Here is a 19899-nt window from a genome sequence, read left to right as displayed (position 1 = left end):
CCCTGTGGCCCAACATTTCAACTCCCCCTCCCACTCAGCCGAGGACATGCAGGTCCTGGGCCTCCTCCACCACCTCTCCCTCACCATCCAAAGTGAACTTCACCAGTTTCCTCATTTCCCCTCCCCCCACCTTACCCCAGTTCCAACCTTCCAGCTCAGTACTGTCCTCATGACCTGCCATGGCTGCCAATCTCCCTTCCCTCCTTTCCCAGCGATGCCCACATCCCATGAGGTAATAAAACAAAAAGATTGGCTGTTGGATCTAAGAGATTAAGGAACACATGTTAACTCAGTGAACTGTGTTCAAAATTTGTGTGCAGGTTTAATGAAGATGCATTAAACAAGCTAGTCTCTAAAGTCTGTAAGATTGTTGTTGAGGGCAATAGTTGAATCGTTATTTTTGATATTTGTAACAAAACTGTTTTGACTAATTTTGTATAATTGTTTGCCTTTTTTCCCTTTTGTATAGAATAAACTTTTGATATTTTTTCCTTTACAAAACATATTAGCAGTCTCTTGTGAATATGTTCAGTGCCTGACCACAAGGGTAGACACATTGCAAAAATAAAACTTCTGGTCTCTCAAGCTGGGCTTCACACAGGGATCTGATTTGTCTAGTATTCCCATCAGTTCGGATCATACTAATTATTTTATACTCGCAAAAGGACTTGTTGACTGATGCAAGACTGAAACAGGTCATGTTAAAGTTGTAAGCGACGTTGCATGTGACTATAAGAAGCATAAATTTTGTTTCCTTGCCTTTCTCGACTTGCAGCCATTGACATAATTTATCTTCCCAACATATTCCCACTGTTCAGTTCAGTGAGAGTGTAATCACATGATTCCATTCTTATGTGCCCAGTGGTAGCCAGAGAAGCAGTTGTGTTGGCTATTCTTGTTGCGCATGCAACATTACGTCCAGTGACTTCCAAAGATCTGATCTGTACCACCTCCTGTTTCTCATCTACATGTTTCCTGTCCCTGGGCAATACTCTAAAATACAGCAGCAATTAACCACGCGCACAGCTTTACCTCACATCGGCTCCGACCATTCCTCCAGCTACCTCTCAGTTATTGGAACTTACTGTCTGACATCAGTTACTGTAAAAGCAGAAATTTCCGCCAGCTTAATTGATCTTTTCTCTGCTGAGATATTAATGGACTGACTGTATTTTCAGCAATTTTATGTTTCTAAAATAAGGATAGTGATTGACAGATGATTTTGGAATTGGAAAGCACTTTTCAGTGATGTTCCACAGTCTTGGCTCTGTTCCTGTTGTGGTATACATTATTGATTGAGACTTGGGCAATGATGTGGGCAGCAAATTGGCCATGTGGTTGACAGTGAAGAGATGGCTGTCAACCTGCACGATGGTATCAGTGGCTTCGTTGATCAGGTGGAAAAGTAGCAAATGGGATTCAAGCTGGAAAAGTACGAGGGCATGTATTTTGGAAGAGCAAACAAACCGAGGGAATTCAGAAGAAAGTGGGAGGATATTCAGAGAACCAAAGGGAGTGAGACACCTGGAGTGCGTATCCACAGGCCCTGAAAATGTCCAGAGAGACAGAAGAGGTGGTAACTAAGGCACGTGGATGTTTTCCTTCATTGTGCAAGGTATGGAATACAAGAGCAGGATGTAACATGGAAGTATATAAGACACTGGAATTATGTGTACAATTCTGGTCACCACGTTTTAGGAAAGACCTTATTGCTCTGGCAAGGCTACAGAGGAGATTTACAAGATTTTGCCCAGACTTGAATGTTGTAGCTATGAGGAAAGATTGGATTGGCTGGGGTTGTTTTCTTGAGAACAGAGGAGGGTAAAGGTTAACTCAACTGAGGTGTAAAAAGTAACGAGGGGCTTGGATAGGCCTATATCCCCTTGGATTCCTAAGGAGCACCAGGTTTAAATTGATTGGCAGAAGGGTTAGAAAGGATATAAGGGGGAAAAATATTGCTTATAGGGTAGAAGTTAATGTCCAGTTTTGTCTCAAAACCTTCAACTCATTTTAAAGAGACCTGGATGTGACTAAGAAGAGCTGTCACCTGCAAGACTGCAGAACGGTGCTGGGAAGTGGGATTTAGAATAGGTGGCCAATTTTTTCAACCACCACAGATACATTGGGCTGAATGGCCTGTTTATGTTCCATATGTTTTCTGTGGTTCTCTGAAGAGACTTAGAAACATGGAAAAGCCATTATATCTAACGCACATCTTCCTTTCTCACAGACTTCAGTCTGTTGTATCTGCTCTGTCAATATGTTCTTCCACTGTTATTTTACTGTTCAGGAATAGATGCCTCAGAATATGTGTGTAGTTTGTCATTGACTTCTCTCATAACTTTACTGTTTGGTGGCATGGCTCTACTTGAGTTACCTACATATTTTCTCCAACCTTTTTGTGGCTTTTAAAGTTGCTTTTCTAGATTACTTGGCCATTGATTTACAAGAGAACTTTCTAACTCTTTTGGCTGCCAAACCGTTTCATGTGGAACTTGGACATTTCTCCCACGTGGTCTCTTGGGGTCAAGAACCAGACTCATCAGAACAAAAGCACATGCATACAATCCCTACAGTGTGGAAACAGGCCGTTCGGCCCAAAAAAATGATTATTTGAAGAGCATCCCACCCAGACTAATCCCTCCCACCCTTTCCCTGTAACCCTACATTTCTCATGGTTCACACGCCTAACCTACACATCCCTGAACACTATGGATAATTTACCATGGTCAATCCACCTAACTTGCACATCTTTGGACTGTGGGAGGAAATCAGAGCACCCAGCAGAAACTCCGCTGACACTGGGAGAACATGTAAACTCCACACAGACAGTCACCCGATGCTGGAATTGAACCCAGATCCCTGGTGCTGTGAGGTAGCAATGCTAACCACTGAGCCATCTTGCTGACCTGCAACAAGGCATCAGTACATTAAGTCAAGACAAGCATCACCTTCTACAGGCTGCCTAGTCTTGGTTGTTATCTCCAATGTCATAGACATGATCAAATTGTTTACTGAAGCTGTGATTGTTTTTCCTTTCACTCAGAGCTGTATAGTAATCCTTTGAGCGGTGTTCTTTACTGTTGTGGAAATCTGAAAGCCTGCTTCCAGCTGATTGGAGACTTATGTCATTTTGTTAGTGCTGCTGAAATGGAACGAGGTCTGATTGTGATGGCCAGAAGCAATCAGAAATCCAGTAGATTTTGTAAGGACTATGAATTTGTTCCACGAGCTAAATCAGTTTTCACAGGGACCTGACATTCAGAATAAAACTTGTGGGCTGCAGATCTGTTAAGGCTTTCACAGTTGCATCAGCCTTGCTAAGTGTTAGAAACATTAGAACAGAATCATCATTTCCATCATTGGATAGAAAATTATAAAATAGGCAGCACCGAAGGAGTGTATTTGGGTCTTTGAGTTATGTGCCTGCTGTTTCTAGAGTGATTCAGTTAGTCCCACTTACTTGTTCTTTTCTTGTGTCTATGCAAATGTTTCTGCCTCAATTATTAAACCAGTTTTTCTTTTAAAGGCTTCCATTACACATGTAACCGCTTCTCTATTGGGAAGTACATTCTAAAGCACAGTTATTTTACGTCTGAAGAATTGTTTTGTTTCCTGGTGTTACCTCTTGAGCTTTTGCCAATCACATTTAATTCGTATCATCCAGTTATCATTCCTACGACCTTTGGAAGTAATATCAAAACCATTCATGCTTTAGACATCCACATTTAATCTCCTCGTAGCAAGGAGGTCAAGCTCAGCTTTTCCAGGTGCAATCCATCATTTCCAGAGTAATTGTAGCAAAACTCTTCTGTGACCTCCAAAGCACTTGCATCGTTTCTACAGTTTAGTGCCCAGAATTGGGCGCAATTCTCTATCTGTGGCCAAAGTAGTGTTTATGTAGGTTTAGTGTGACTTACTTCCTTTTGTTTTGTATTCTGTTGTTCTAGTTATAGGGTGTTGGACCTTGTCAATTTTATTGATTCCTTAGTTAATCTGATCTGTCACCTTCAAAGACTTGCACTCAGGCACCTTCAGGAAATCTTTTCATTCTTGCACTCTCTTATAACTACTACATTGAAGTTGTATTACCTATCTGATTTCTTCCTACCAAACTTTGTCACCTCTTAATTTGTGTGTTGAATTATATCTGCCACATGTGCAGCCATTCTGCACGATTGTCCCTATGCTCCTGAAGTCTGTTGCTATTTTCCTCAGTGGTGACTATCCTAAAATGTTTCTGGTCATCTGCAAATTTTGAACCAGTTACTTTTGGACCCCTCTTGTTTCATTGTAGGAATCAATTCCAGAGAATTGTTAAACTTTGTTCCTCAACCTAATTTCTTATAATGATTTATTTTTTTCACAGGATGTGGTTGTCACTGGCTACTTGATCATTTACTGCCCATCCCTAATTGCCTTTGAGAAGATGGTGGTGAACTACCTTCTTGAGCTGCTGTAGTCCATGTGCTATTGATACCACCCATAGTGCTGTCAGGGAGAGAGTTCCAGGATTTTGATCCCAGAATGGCAATGCAGCTTCAAGATGAGGTGTCTTGTGGCTTGGAGAGGAACCTGCAGTTGATGATGATCCCATCTATCTGCTGCCCCTGATCTTCTAGGGTAATGCCATCATTGAAAAGTGGCTATTTTTATTGAGGCAGTTTCGGTGCAGATATTATACCTGAACACAACCCTGCCCTCACCTGACACCCACTTTCAAGCCCACTAAAATCGTTAGTACCTCCTCTCAATGCTAATTTATTCAAGTATATCACAGACCCCCTCCCTGATTTCCAAACTTACATCGTCCTTCTCTACATTGAGAAAGTACTCATTTCAAACCTTACCCATGTTTGCTGGCTCCTCATACACATTGCCACTTTGGTCCCAGTGGGCCCTACTCTTTCCCTGGTTATTATCTTGCCCTTGCTACACTTTTGGTTTTCCTTAATGCTTCTCATGTCCCCTCTTTACTCTCCTAATTTCTTTTCATTCAATCCCCTGCAATTCCTGTACTCTAGAGAATCTGCTGTTTTGAACCCTAGGTATTTGCCATAAGCTTACATCCCTTGGCATCCAAGTTTCTCTGAACCTGTTGGTCTCACCCTTCAATTTTACAGGAATATCATGGACCTGCAATCTCTCTATTACCCTTTTGAGTGACTGCCACTGCTCTGATGTAGATTTTCCTGCAAGTGGTTGCTCCAAGTCTAATTTGGCCAGGCCCTATCTTACCTTATTAAAATTAGCCTTCCCCCAGTTCTAAAAAAATACAATTCTGGGACAGAACTTCATCATATAAATAGTTCATGATCTGTGGTAAATCTGGTCTTGATGACTAAATGTCCTTTTTTAAAAAGTCATTTGTGTACTCTGTGTTCTTCATTGCCGTTATCCACTGCAGTGTTGATTGTTTAGTTGCTGTATGATTGCGAACAGCCAGTTTCATTGAATTTACTTAGCAGACAATGAATGTCGCATTTAGTGTAATTTTCAGATTTGCGTATCAAACATAGGCATTTAGTGATAGATATCTGGTGGCCTCATTAATACAGATTTATGTATTGAGTCATAAGCTTGATACGTTACACACAAAGTACATGAAATCTCCAAGAAGGCAGTGACATTTGGGAATTGTTTCTGTTTGTATATTTTTGTATGTGTGCTTTTATATGCATGCCATGGAATTACTGTATTCACCAGCCCATGCACAGCAAACATAGACTTAAAGGCTTTGCACACTTGATGGATGATAATGGAAAATAATAGTAAAGGTATTTGAAAGAGGTAATGCAAACATAACTGTATGACAAAAGCAGAAATCGTCAAATTGCAATGATAATTGAGTACGTTGCTATAAATTACAGGTAGTTCTCCTATAACGTGGCTGTTGCGTTCCAATGTGACACCGTGTTGTAGGAAATCGCGCAGTATAAGTGTTGCGGGGTTTGGGTTGCAAACCACCAAAAGTATCAGTAAAAATCAAAACAAAAATAGTAGTTAGCCTAACACAAACGATACCACAGTCTAAGTAAATCTTTAACTCATATATTTTAATGAAACACGACAGTAAACTTAACACTTTAACACTAAAATTACTGACGCAGCACTGAACGTTTCATGAAGCTCTTCACCAGAAAGTGCGCGTATGCCAATTGGCCTTGTGATGCCGACGCGGAAGTCCAGTCCTCCTCACAGTTCTCCCTCGGTTTGAAATAAAGTTCCTTCTAAATGTAGACTGTAATTTCCAGTTTCAAGCTAAGATTCAAGGCTTGCAGTGCTGATTGCATGCCTGTTTTAGCTGAACACACTGAATTTGCATTTAGCAGACAGAGTATTGTGAGGCTGGGTTTTGCTGTTTCGATAGTGCTCGGGATGAAATTGTGTAGCAGTGAACGTGAGTTAATTTTATAAACAAAAAGACTCAAAATTCACAAATCGCATTACAGCCAAATCATGTTTGATAAATGTGCGTAAGAGGAAAACAACCTAGAATCATAAAATTCCTACAGTGTGGAAACAGGCCATTTGGTCCAACAAGTCCACATTGACCCTCCGAAGAGTATCCCACCCAGACCTATTCCCCTACCCTATTACTCTGCATTACCCCTGACTAATGCACTGAATCTATACATCCCTAAACACTATGGGCAATTTAGCATGGCTAATTCACCTAATTTGCACACCTTTGGACTGTAGAGTTAAATTAATTGTTGCTGGGAGCTAAAAGCAAAACATCAAAATCATAGTATCCAAGATCTGAAATTATAGATAATTTCTAATCAACTTGTTCAGGGATGGTATTACACATTTCCAGGGCAGATGCAACTTGAACCTAGGACTCCTGGATCAAAGGTAGGGTCACTACCACTGCACTACAGGGGCCGTTCAGGTCTAAAGTTATAGAATGATTGAAATTTTGGGTACATGACCAACAAAATAAAATTACTATGTTGAAGACAAGACCAGGATGGTTCAATGGCCTCGATACAAACTTGAGTTTGAAGAAAAAAATTATCCAAGTGAAAAGTCACTTCATTTTAAAACGTCTCAGTCTGGGGAAATGGGTTAAAATTGCAAAAGGTTAAAAATCAAGTTGGGTATGAATCTATGTCAAGAGCCTAAATAAAAACAAGAGTAGTGCAGTTATCTTTTGATGCTTGCTCCATCATTTAATGAAGCATAAATTTTCACTAGCTCCCATGAACTTAATTACCTTTGTTACCAAATTTCTACCATTTCTTATCTATAAAGGTGCATAGTGACTGAGCAACTGTAGCTCTCTGGTGGAAGGACAATGTCCCCTGAAGTTAGATTCCTCAAACAATGGGAATATCCTTTCAAAATAAACCCTGTCAAGTCAACCTCACCAAGTCAACCTCACCAACCTCACCTCAACTGCAGAAACAGAAATTTCAGAACTCAGCATGTCCTGCAGCATCTGTGGTGAGAAAGCAAGAGTAACGCTTCCAGGCCAATGACCCTCAGAACTGATTGTAGGTTGGAAAAGTGGTTTACGTGTTGAATATAGGGGGTGGGTGAAGTGGGGGTTGGGGAGGGAATTGGAGAAGTGAGTGGAGAGATGGAGATGGAGCCCAGAGACAGAGTAAATGACAGGTGGACTAAAGGATGGATAACCTTAAGCCAGGGAGATGGGTTGGCTGTGCTGAAAGCAACCTGTGTCATGACAGGGTCTGGGGTATGAGGGGGGAGTAAAGGCATTGAGTCCTGAAGGCTGCAGGGTCCTCCAGTGGCAACCCACTCCCATCCCCCCCCCCCCCCCTCTCCCGAATTCAAGAGGCCTCCACAAGGATGAAAAGCTCCCCTTGATATCTTGGAGGAAATAAATAATACCTGGTCACGTGAAGTTGGCCATTGGAGCTTTTCCAACTAAACGTTTTACCTGGCTGAACAGAGTTTCAGGCGTTAAGCTTTAGAACAGTATCCTGATGGATCTACTAAATGCGGTGAATATCCATTGAAAATAGTACATTCCTCCAAGCTATGTTCTTCCATTAATGTTTATAGATTTCTTGCCCATATAATAAACAGGATTTTTATAATCTTTGTTCAGTGCGTGCGATTAAATTGTCTGTTATATGAAGCTCTTAAATCTGCTTTATGGTGTATCAGACTACTGTTCAGCAGGTCTGTTTATTGGCAGTTATTCCCTACACTGCAGTCCACTGAAGGGTATCAGATAGTTCTTCTGTCATGCGATGATTGCGTTCTTGTGCAACCCAATGTTCTGCTGTAACACACGTTTTGTTATGTTGAATCCCATGTCATTTTGATGAAATGGAGACACATTGGAAAAAGCGCAAATTTTTAAAACGTGTTAGCTGTAACATGATTACAGTGCCAACACTTTAAGCGCTGTTTCTAAAGAGTGATTTTTCTATAATGTGGGATTGCACAAGAATGCAGCCATCATGTTATGGAAGAACTATCTGTATGTCAGATTCAACACTTTGTCTTCAGTTTTATAGTTATTGCAGATATGAAGTTTATAAGATTTTGTTTGAGACTGCATCTTCAGTTTTGTACTGTGTTAACTTTGACCTGTTCTGAATTCAGCCTAGCAACATATTGGGATGTTTGATCCCTAATGGATAATGGGGACCCAGGTTGTTCTGCTGGGAAGAAAGTACAAGATATTCTCACCTGTGGACAATAGCAAGGACTTCTGTCATGACTTTGGCTAGACTTAGTCTCTAGGCTTCGCAAAAGGATGTTAGGAATGTCAGGCTTGATACATGATTACATTTTAAACTGTCTGTTTTAATCCAGGTAGAATGGAATTGGAGGTTTAGAAAAGAAATCTGTGTCAAATTAGCTACGAGACAGAGAGGGAGCCAGTCCCTGTTGTTTAACGTGCTGAATAGAAGTGGAAGTTTTACTCAGATTAACAGCTTTAAATTCATGTGGACTAGAACAAAGATGCAAGATTAGAGGTAAGATCTCCAGTTCAACCCTCATCATGAAAGTCATAAGGAAAAAGGACAGGGAACCCCTGAACAGTAGCTTTGATTGAGCTTCTGATGAAGGAAGTATCCAATTAAGGGAGAGGGTAAGTAGATGGGAATTTTAGTTCTGTCTTTAAAGTTGAATGGGGAATGCTTTCTGTCATTTAAAGTTACTTTGAAATCAACATTTAGTAAAACTTGAAATTTAGTTAAGTGCTCCTTTCAGTCGGTCACTGAAACTTACATTTTGTCTTCAAAGTTATCGTTCTTTACAAAGATCGTAGCACAGCCTTGAGGCAGATGATTGAGTATGAAGCTGCACTGCCTTGAGATTGATGATATGACAGGAAATAGAGAATTGCAAAGGAAGGAAGTTCTAATATTTCTGCTTTATATCTCAAGTTGTAATCTCAATTGTTGTGAAGCATGACATATGCTACCTGTTACAGTTGAATCCTTGATGTTTGGTTTCAATCTGTATGAAAATCTTAAGAGTCCATCAGAACAAATCACCATTTCTAAAATGCTAATAACAGAAGTATAATGTAGAGTCATAGAATCATACAGAATGGAAACAGACCTGTTGGTCCAACCAGTCCATACCAATCATGTTCCCAGACTAAACTAGTCCCAACTGCCTGCACTTGGCCCATATCCCTCCAAACATTTCTTATTCATGTACTTATCTCAATGTCTTTTAATTGTTGTAACTGTACCCACATCCATCGCTTCCTTTGGAAGCTCATTCCATGCATGAATCACTGTCTGTGTAAATAAAAAAAGTTGCCCATTATGTCATTTTAAAATCTTTCTCCTCTCACCTTAAAACATGGCCCCAGTCTTGAAATCCACCACCTTATGGAAGTGACACTTGGCTTTCACCTTATTTATACCCTTCATGATTTTATAAACCTTTATAAGGTCACCTCTCAACCTGCTACGCTTCAGTTAAAAAAAAAGTCCCAGCCTCTCCTTATAACTCAAACCCTCCCTTCCTGACAATTTCCTGGTAAATCTCTTCTGAACCCTCTCCAGCCAAATAATATCCTTTCCAGAACAGAGCTTGGATTCAAGATGGTGTTTACATTGAGTGACTTCTTGTAAGCTCCCTCCAACAGATCTAACTCTAGCATTTTTTTTATAACTGTTCTCCACTTTTAAACTTACATTCTAACTCTGTAACAATTCTTGCTAACATTGATCTCACCTATGTATGCATTGTGCAATGTAACCTATATGCCTCTGTTTACATCTTTTTACAAACTCTGATATGTACTCCTTGCTTACTGTGATCTGCCTGTATTGTTTGTAAACAAAGCTGTCATGTACTTTGGTACACATGACAATAAATCAATCAATCAAGGCTAGAGCTGGGTACAGTAGTCCAGAAGAGGCCTCACCAACGTTCTCTACAACCTCAAAATAACACCCCAACTCCTATCCTCAAAGGTCTGAACATCGAAGGCAAGCATGCTAAACCCTATCTATATGTGGTGCAAACTTCAAAGATTTACGTACCTAAACAGTTTCTCTGTTCGACAACACTACCCACGGCCCTACTTATAATTGTATAATCTTGCTTTTGTTTTACCAGAATGTGATACTGTATATTGGAGTACCACTGAATTGATGGGATCTATTCCCTATTTTTCACTCTGTAGTATAGGGGTTAAGTACCTGTCTAGGCTAGTTGAACTCTGCTGGTAGTAGAGATCCCATTTTTGTGAATTGTTGACAGAGGTATCAGAGAGATGTGAACCAAACAACCAGATAAACCAGGAACACATTACTCCCACTCCTTCTACAACAAACTAAGAGGAAGTTTGAGCCTTAATTAAGCCACTGCAGCTTATCAATTTCATTCAGTCATTTAATTTGAATGATTCAATTTAATTCTCTTTTTTTGAGCATTACATTTCTACTTATTTATTCAAGCAAACTATTGAGTAAATTTTTGATGCAAAAATTGACTTTGAACTATCAGCAGTAGATGGTACAAAGATTAACTTTGTGATTTTCACAATTGATCATGGATCCTATTTTAGTCGAACTTTACCTCTAGGGATTTATAGATAAGTAAAGTTTGCAGACTGGGTCAGATAATGAAATTATATTCAGTTTGATGAAAAATGGATGCATTTAGAATGAGCCCTGCCCTCATCACCCTCATTTGGTCAATTTCTTAGAACTATGATGTTTTTGTTTCAGTAACTACATAATATTTGCATTGACTGAGAAGAAGTGGACTATTCCTCCACTTACATCCTCCAAATAAATGTCTTATTTTCTAATTTGGTCCTCCTTCATTTTCTGTCTTATAAAGCAGAAGGCTGTCATAAAATATAATATCACTGTATTGGACCTGTGTTGCTCTCAGCATCCTTTATTTGTGCTTTTTTGTTGCTTTTTTCTTTCTTTCGCCCTTCTAGAAAGATGGGCATTTTATTTTTACAGTGCAACTCCTATTTTCTACTATAGGGACCCTTCTGTCTTAGTAATTGACATTGGGTCATTATTAAGAGTATCCAACTATTGTCTTGGGCAGAGGCTACAAAAGCATAGGTATGGAAATAGAGCCATCTAGGTATACGTCTGAAGAGAATATTTGACACATGAGAACAATCAAAAACTAATCTTAGTTTACAGCTCTTTATAATCATGTGACTTTCTTCATTTAAAATGAGGCCTAGTGAGTTTATGTTCTCTTGGGCTGAAAGTTAAATATATACAGCATTGGGTTGTGTTTGCTAGATTCTGAGGGACGACGTCTGACTTACAGCTTTCCCCTCATCAACCTCCTTCGTCACCTTTTCAAAGAATTTATGTTCTCTTGGGCTGAAAGTTAAATATATACAGCATTGGGTTGTGTTTGCTAGATTCTGAGGGACGACGTCTGACTTACAGCTAAATTCTGTGAAAGTTCTGATGAGCTAAATGCAAAAGCAAGCAATGCAGTTTCGAGTGGACTGTATTGTTCACAAACTTTCCATGACTTTTTTTGGAAGAGGATGAGAGAGCAGCTCAACTTTATTCCTAACCTCTATTCTAAGTTGCCTTTGACCAATGGCTGAAGTGTTACTTTTCCTGGAATGTTAGAGAAACTCAGCAAGTTTGGCAGCATCCATGGAGAAAGAAAAAGAGAAACGTTTTTGACAAAGATTCATATTGGAGTTAATGTTTTGAGTCTGATAAGTTTCTTCAAGAGCTTCTCTCTGTACCTCTCTCCACGCATGCTGCCAGGCCTGTTGTGTTTCTCCAGTATTCTCTGCATTTTGTTTGCCATTAATTTTCCTAGGGTGACAAAACATGAAGTATCCTGTGAGGATGTGGAGTGCAGTATGATTGCAGTGGTGGCATTGTGAATCAGCACCTCAATTGACCGGAGAGGTTTGCCCCACTTGCTTTCATTCTTGGGTTGATCCTGAGGCGTCATGCACTTAATTTAGTTTCTTGGATGGCTTATTACGAGAGTCGGATACAGTCAAGGAGCAACCAGAGTGGTGCACTATCCTTGATTTGGGGAAAATGGAGGATTGACAAAGAAGCAGTGTTGTGGAAGGGTTTCAACAGAACAGGTGCACCTGAGAGATTGAAACAGATACCTTTGCTTTGTTATTGCTGTGATCAAAGCTACTTCATTCTGGGAAGCCGTTATTAACAAGGTGCATTCTCTTGTTTGTTTTCTACTCAAGCTCTGTGAACCAAAGGAAGCTGCTACCTAAACTAGTGTATAATCTGCTTTCTGAGCGAGATTTGAGGAAGAAGTTAAAGGAATGTGGACTGTCAACTCAGGGCACTAAAGCACAGATGGTTAAACGACACCAGACATTTGTGCAGACCTACAATTCGCAGTGTGACTCCTTAAACCCCAGATCAGGTGAGTAAGACCCTCTAAATTGTCAGGAGTAAAACAACATTGCATGTGCACGTTCTTTTTCTATGTAAGTTTATCCTTAATGTTCATAAGTATTTAAATTAAGACAAATGGGAACAACCCCCCACCACTACCAAAAATTAACTGATCAAATGCAAGTGAATGTTAGAATTTTGAAAACAAAGTTAAGTTTAACTTTTGAAAATGCATGTGTACTGCAAAAGATTCCTGAATTGTGAAGATAATTATGGAAAAGATCAGTTAATACTTTTTGCAGAAATCAATGTCAGCTATTCACCACCTCATTGTGTGTTCCTCCATTCAAATTGGCCCCAGTTATTTTCTGGACCTGTGTATACCTCCCTGCTTCCAGGTAATGCATTTTGCAATCTGATTTCCTTTTGGCAAAACAGTTCTGCCTAGCCCACCTTGGATTCCTAAATTGTGACTTATTCCTGCATGATGCTTCAACTCGGTGATTAATGATCCATTTGGAAGTGTCAACTCCTTAGCCCTTCCAGTCAGACACTCAGAGCAGCAGGTAAACACAATAACCAGGACTTTATACTAATGCATTTAGCTCACCATGGTTTTCCTGTCCATTAAACTCAATAGTGGAGGGGTTGGAGTCACAAGCTGATGAACAATTAAGTGGAACATCACAACCAGCGCCTTAGAAGTTAATGGGCATCATTATGTTGCATAGAAACCTTCAAGTAATTGAAGTATATGTTGCAAGTTGAACCAAGCTGTACTAACTGTGGTTACTTTTGAAACTTGGTGCACTGTTATAAATGCTGAGGTTATGCACAGCCTCTTCATTTATGGCAATTCAATCATTCAACAGAACAATGGGAGGTTTTAAATTTTAACTTTCAACTTTGTGTGGCTCTTGCGCTTTGACTTTAAATTGAACATAAACTAATGCTTTAACGGTGCAGCATGAATGCTATTTGCTGTTATTTGACATTTGAATACTAACCATTAAGGAGAGACATTTCTGCGCACTCTGGAAATCCTGTCTCTGAACTGGAGCATCGCAGATAAGCTGAAACAGTTATGGTGCTAGCTGCTTCACGAATTAAGGAATGATCGAAATTTATGGCAGAAGAGGCTGATTTGGCCATTGTGTCTGTGCCAGCTGAATAAGAGCTATCGAGCCTAATTCCAACCCACAGCTCTTCCTTCAATGCCTTGTCACTTACAGGACTTAAGGGCATATCCAGATAGCCTTAGACAAGTATAGATGTTTCAGTCAATAAATTCCAGATTCCCACAACCCTCTAATATTTCTCAACTCCCCTCTAAACCTTCTGTCTTTTACTGTGTCTCCTTGTTATTGATCTCTCTGCAAAGGGGAATGGATCCGTTCTGCCCACTCTACCTAGATCCCTAGTTATTTTATGTACCTCAATTAAATTTTCTTTCTTGTTCTTATTGTGAGTTAGACATTTACTTCTGTTTGTTCCTGTGGAGCAACAAATAAAGACATTCATGGTTTATCGTGGTACTTACAATTTACACGGCGAAGTAAGAAAAAGAAACCTGTGGAATTTTGCTTACTTGGAGCCAGTTTACCTCAGTTGCACTTAGTGTTTCTGTGTTTACAACCAAATGGCTGAGATTTGAACATAACTCTAGAAACAGTGCAAAATATTTTACTCATCATCCTGTTGGCCTCAAGTGAGAAGACTAAATATTTCATGTGTTTTACGACATGTAATTTTTTTTTCCCTGCACTGTTTTTGATCATAGAAGGGAAAGTAAATTGGGTCTGTAGAGGAATTAGCAATTGAAAGTGGTAAAGTGTTCATTGAAGGCTCTGCAGTTATTGCCTCTGGATGGACATCACTTTATGTCAGTGTTATTTCCAAAACCTATCAATCACACAGGCATCTGATTTATATAAATAAGTACCTTGAAGGGGAGAGAACTTAAAAAAATAGGAGCAGGAGTGGGCCATCTGGCCCATCGAGCCTGCTCTGCCATTCAATAAGATCATGCTGATCTTTTCGTGGACTCAGCTCCATTTACCCACCTGCTCACCATAACCCTTAGGTCCTTTACTAATCAAAAATCTATCTATCTTTGCCTTAAAAGCACTCAGTGATGTACTCTAAACTGCTTCGCTGGACAAAGAATTCCACACGTTCAAAACCCTTTGGGTGAAGAAGTTCCTCCTCAACTCAGTCCTAAATCTGCTTCACCTTTGAGGCTGTGCCCCCTAGTTCTAGTTCCACCTGCCAATGGAAACAGCCTCCTTGCTTCTATCTTATCTATTGCCTTCATAAGTTTATATGTTTCTATAAGATCCTCCCTCATTGTTCCAAATTCCTATGAGCAGAGTCCCAGTCTACTTAATCTTACCTCATAAGTCAACTCTCTCAATTCTGGATTCAATGTAGTGAACCTCCTCTGCACCGTCTCCAGTTCCAGTACATCCTTTCTCTAGTAAGGAGATCAAAACTGTACACAGTACTCTAGGTGTGGCCTCACCAGCATCCTATACAGCTGCAGCATAACCTCCCTGTTTTTAAACTAGGATGACCTTAAGGGGCTGACGGAGAAATTCAGGATAACTGTGGTCCCCATCTAGGGTGAGAACAGAACCAGCTCCTGGATCAAGGAGTCTTTTAGTGACGTCTGTGAAGAGATGTTAAAGTGAGGTCCCACCTGCTCTCTCAGCTGGATGTAAAAGATCTTGTGACACTGTTTGAGTTCTCCCCAGTTATTTGGCTGATATTTGTAGCTTGAAAGGCTCTATATGGGTGTGTGACTTTCTTTTATCAATGAAATGAAATGTGATCCAGATTAGGGGAGGCTTGTCTATGACCATTGTTCTGAAGTGGAGTTGGAGATGGAGATGGAATGCTACTTCACAAATTTTTAATTGTAAATTGCTTTGTGAGTGCTTTGCACAAAAAAAGGCATGTGGAATGCAATCCCAAAATCTCTTGTAATAAAAGTGGAATTTGTTTCAGCCACCAGTATCTCGTGGCTCTAATCATAAACGAATTGAGTTGTAAATCTGTTCCCTAAATACCAGCAAAATCTCATGCAATAAAGATGGAATTTGATTTGAGACATTTTTAAGTCCCTCTTGTAAACAAAGAGGAGCATCTCGGGGAAACATTGACCACAGAAATCTCCAAACTAAAATGGATAAACACTAGTCAACAATTTTACAAAGAGAATGGTTTTCCCAAACAAACTACTGGCGATCCTAGCAGCCGGATCTCTACATTATGATGTGATGTCCCGAATAAGGAAAATCACTCTTTTTTCCAATTTTAAAATTTATTTTTAAAAATATGCAGTCTGTTAATGGTTAATTTTATTAACAAAGTTAAGGAACATTTAAAAAAGCACAGATTAAACACCCTGATAGCTAAGAAAAATTGCTAGGATACTGAGTGTTGGTTTAGGAGAAATATGTAATACTTCATTTTGTAAATGAATCTAGTGTTAAGTAAAAAGACTGATGCCTGGCTTCTTATTTCACAATTTTCTTACAGCATAGAACAAGCTCATTTGGCCCAGTATACCTATACTGGCTCTTTGAAACAGCTCTCCAATTTTAGCCCTGCATCCCAGAATTTCTCACAAAATTGCCAATTACTGCACTTCATGTACAAGTGCAGTTGCTAATTTGTTTCACTTCATACCGATCAACAGCCTGTCTATATTCTCTTGTGGTCTGCTGTTCTACTGTTCACCATTTATTACCTTGTATCATGTGTGAAACTTTGAAATTTTACTCTCTCTATCCAAGTCTATGTCAATTATAAATATGGAAAGAAAACTGGCCCTAATGGACTCCAGTCTCCAAATCTGAAAAAAACATCTCTAATTTGCCTGCCGCAATCAATTATGGACCATATTATCACCATCCCTTTAGTGCTTCTATTTTCCATGTAAGTGTTATACATGGTAAAGTTCACATTTACAAAATCTACTGCATTACCAATATCAATCCTCTCTAAAACTTCAAAAACAGGATGAATTTTCCTCTCCTCAATCAGGGTTAATCATTTTAATCTTGTTACTGGCTTTAAATGAGATTAGTTAGTTTAACAGATTTGAGGCTCAAACCTTATCTAAATGATCTCTGTGTTTTAAAGCATTCTGTGGCCATACTGTGAAATAAGAAACCAGGCACCAGTCTTTTTACTTAACACTGGATTTATTTACAAAATGAAGTATTATATATTTCTCCTGAACCAAAACTCACCATCCTAGCAATTTTTCTTGGCTATCAGGGTGTTTAATCCGTGCTCTTTTAACTGTTCCTTAACTTTGTTAATAAAATTAATAATTAACAGAGTGCTTTTCTTTAACATACAAAGTAAATTTTAAAATGGGAGGAAGCGTGATTTTGCATATTTGGGACATCGCATCATAATATAGAGATCCTGCTGCTAAGGTTTGTTTGTTTGGGCAAACCATTCTGTTTGTAAAATTGTTGACTAGTGTTTACTCATTTTAGTTTGGAAATTTCTTTCTAGCATCACTTTACTATGAGCAAGGCTAATCCTTAACCATTTCTCAGTCACATTCTTTGTCAAATGTTCATTATCCCATAAAGAATGGCTATCTACACAAGCAAACTATTCTCAGAATATAGCATATCTCTTAAAATCAAATGTTGCTACTTGAGCCAGATTTCTGCAGCCAAGGTACTTTTAAACTATCTTCTTTATTCGTAGCTTTCCATGCTAAGAGGTAATATGTTCACCCATCAAGAACACAACCGAAATATATTTGAACAATCGAGTCAGGAGATTGAAATGGGCGAGCAGCATTAAAATCGACTAATTGTGTGTCATTTGGGTAATCCATGACTGGAAATCTGAGTGCATGTCGCCCTGCATGTAATTTGTGAATGTTTTATTTGCTGTTAAAACATCCTCAGTTGTAGCATATTTCGTCATAATTTTTAGTTCTAGTACAGGCACACAATTCTTTATCCGGAATCCTGAAATCCGAAGTTTTCTTCATTAAGTTTTTTTTCTTATTAACAAGTTTGTTTGGTGTACAAACAGATGACTCAACTCCACACCCCCCACTTGGCCCACGTCACTCAGATATGACATGGCAGTGTGGCCCAGCACTGGCAGGCATCAATTCTGTACTCGTGGTACTTACAGGTGTGTCTGCTGTTTGGTAATTGTTTTTTGACTTCATCGTGAAACTATTTCTTATTCCGAAAAATTCTGAATTCCAAAAACCAAGGTTTTCAGATAATGGTTGTGTACCTGTACATAAAAACTGGTATTAGGATTTGTGTGAAATCATATCCAATTTCAGGTGACTCTCTTCCAACAACCACAGTCATCTTCCTATGTTCTAGGTATGATTGCAACTAGCAGAGAGTTTGCCCTGATTCTCATTGATTGCAGTTTTGTTAGGGTACCTTGATGCCACACTCAGTCAAATGGGGCCTTGATGCAGAGTCCAAATGTCATTGATCTCACCTCACCTCCGAAATTCAGCTCTTTCAGCCATGAGTCATGGTTGTAATGAGGTCAGGAGCTGAGTGGCCCTGGCAGAACCCAAATTGAGCTTTGTGGGGTCATGTTCAAATGATGACTGAAATTGGTGAATGGTCAAAATGACCTCTTTATTCAGCAACTGCAGTAGCAAAGTTCGTACACACAGTTTTTACATATATTAAAATTCTATTACTATGGTATTTTGTTATTTTATCTATTGTACACAAAACTTTGGGTGAATGCTGTCCTAGGGAAATAGGAGATGGTTTAAGCATGGTTTGCAAAGTACTGGGTGCTGCTACTGGTAGGATTAAGAGTGTCTATCTCTTCTGCTTGCATAGTTAAGAGGTGTTGGTCCTTTTTGTCTGAATGTTAAATGTAAATGTTAGTAAAATACTAGACCGATATGATTTAACTTAGTTAGAAATCATACATGCACTAAATAAAAGTATAAAAGATATTAAACTGATTACTGCTGCTGGGTCATGAGATTTTGTTCACTATTTGCTGGTGGGAATTTCATACATTCATACATTCACGTAGTTTCAAATCATAGAATCTCTACATTGTGGAAACAGGCCATTTGGCCCAACAAGTCCACACTGACCCTTCAAAGAGTATCCCATCTAGACCCATGCCTCTACCCTATTACTCTACATTTCCCCTGACTAATGCACCTAGCTTACATATCTCTGAACACTATTGGCAATTTAGCATGGCCAATTCACCTAACTAGCGCATCTTTTGACTGTGGGAGGAAACCAGAGCACCCAGAGAAACCCGTGCAGTCCCTGGGAGAATGTGCAAACTCCTCACAACCAATCACCTAAGGATGGAACTGAACCCGGGTCCCTGGCGCTGTGAGGCAGCAGTGATAACCACTGAGTCACTGTTTTGCTGTGAAGCGCTGCTTTGGTAGTATGTTTAGCAGTCCTGTTAATATGTTTTCAACAAGTACATACTAGTTGGGGAAACTGTTTGATGTTTTGCAGTCTGTTCAGGTCCTGAGAGATGGTAGGGGCTGATTAGTATTATAATGTCTCCACGACTCGACCAAAACTTTGGAAATAAGGTGGTGGTGGAGGTATTGCTTTTGAATAGGTTAGTAGTCTTTGATATTTATTCAGAGGTAGCTTTTGATGTAAATAGGTCTGATAAGTGTTGAAGTTGTGAGGTAGCAGTCATGGATTTGGAAAAACTGTTTTAATTTACTCTATCTTGCAATATAAAAGGTACTCCAGAACTGCGGTTTATTGAATGAATGAAAACCCATTATATAAAGAGTTACGAATGATTGAAATGGGAACACAGTATTATATATAGGGCGCTTGTGAGGATGTTTTAAGGAGTTGTAAATGAATGAGAACGTGGTATTAGTAAATATAAAGTGCTTGTGAGTGGGAAATATAAAGCGCTTGTGAGTGGGTTAGTAAAGATGTTGATAATACAATATCTCAGCATCAGTGAACAGTTTATTGCTGAGCAGGTGCTGCTTGATAACACTATTGATGACACTTGCCATCACTTTACGGGATGATTGAAAGTAGACTGATTGGATTGTATT

At 39.3% G+C, this 19899-nt stretch overlaps 1 protein-coding gene across 3 annotated transcripts in view; it reads left to right on the top strand.

The window, feature by feature from the left end:
• The window catches only part of rad18 (RAD18 E3 ubiquitin protein ligase), a 285566-nt gene that overhangs the window by 105414 nt on the left and 160253 nt on the right, over nucleotides 1–19899 (top strand). For all 3 annotated transcript variants that reach the window (XM_043708545.1, XM_043708543.1, XM_043708544.1), the window contains one exon: nucleotides 12662–12846. In XM_043708545.1, coding sequence (XP_043564480.1) covers nucleotides 12662–12846 — 185 coding nt within the window. The remainder of the gene's footprint in view (nucleotides 1–12661; nucleotides 12847–19899) is intronic.

This window comes from Chiloscyllium plagiosum, chromosome 18 (assembly GCF_004010195.1).
Source record: "Chiloscyllium plagiosum isolate BGI_BamShark_2017 chromosome 18, ASM401019v2, whole genome shotgun sequence".
Lineage (NCBI taxonomy): Eukaryota > Metazoa > Chordata > Chondrichthyes > Orectolobiformes > Hemiscylliidae > Chiloscyllium > Chiloscyllium plagiosum.
The sequence above is the reverse complement of the archived record's forward strand: the minus strand, read 5'-3'. Positions and strand labels throughout refer to the sequence as shown.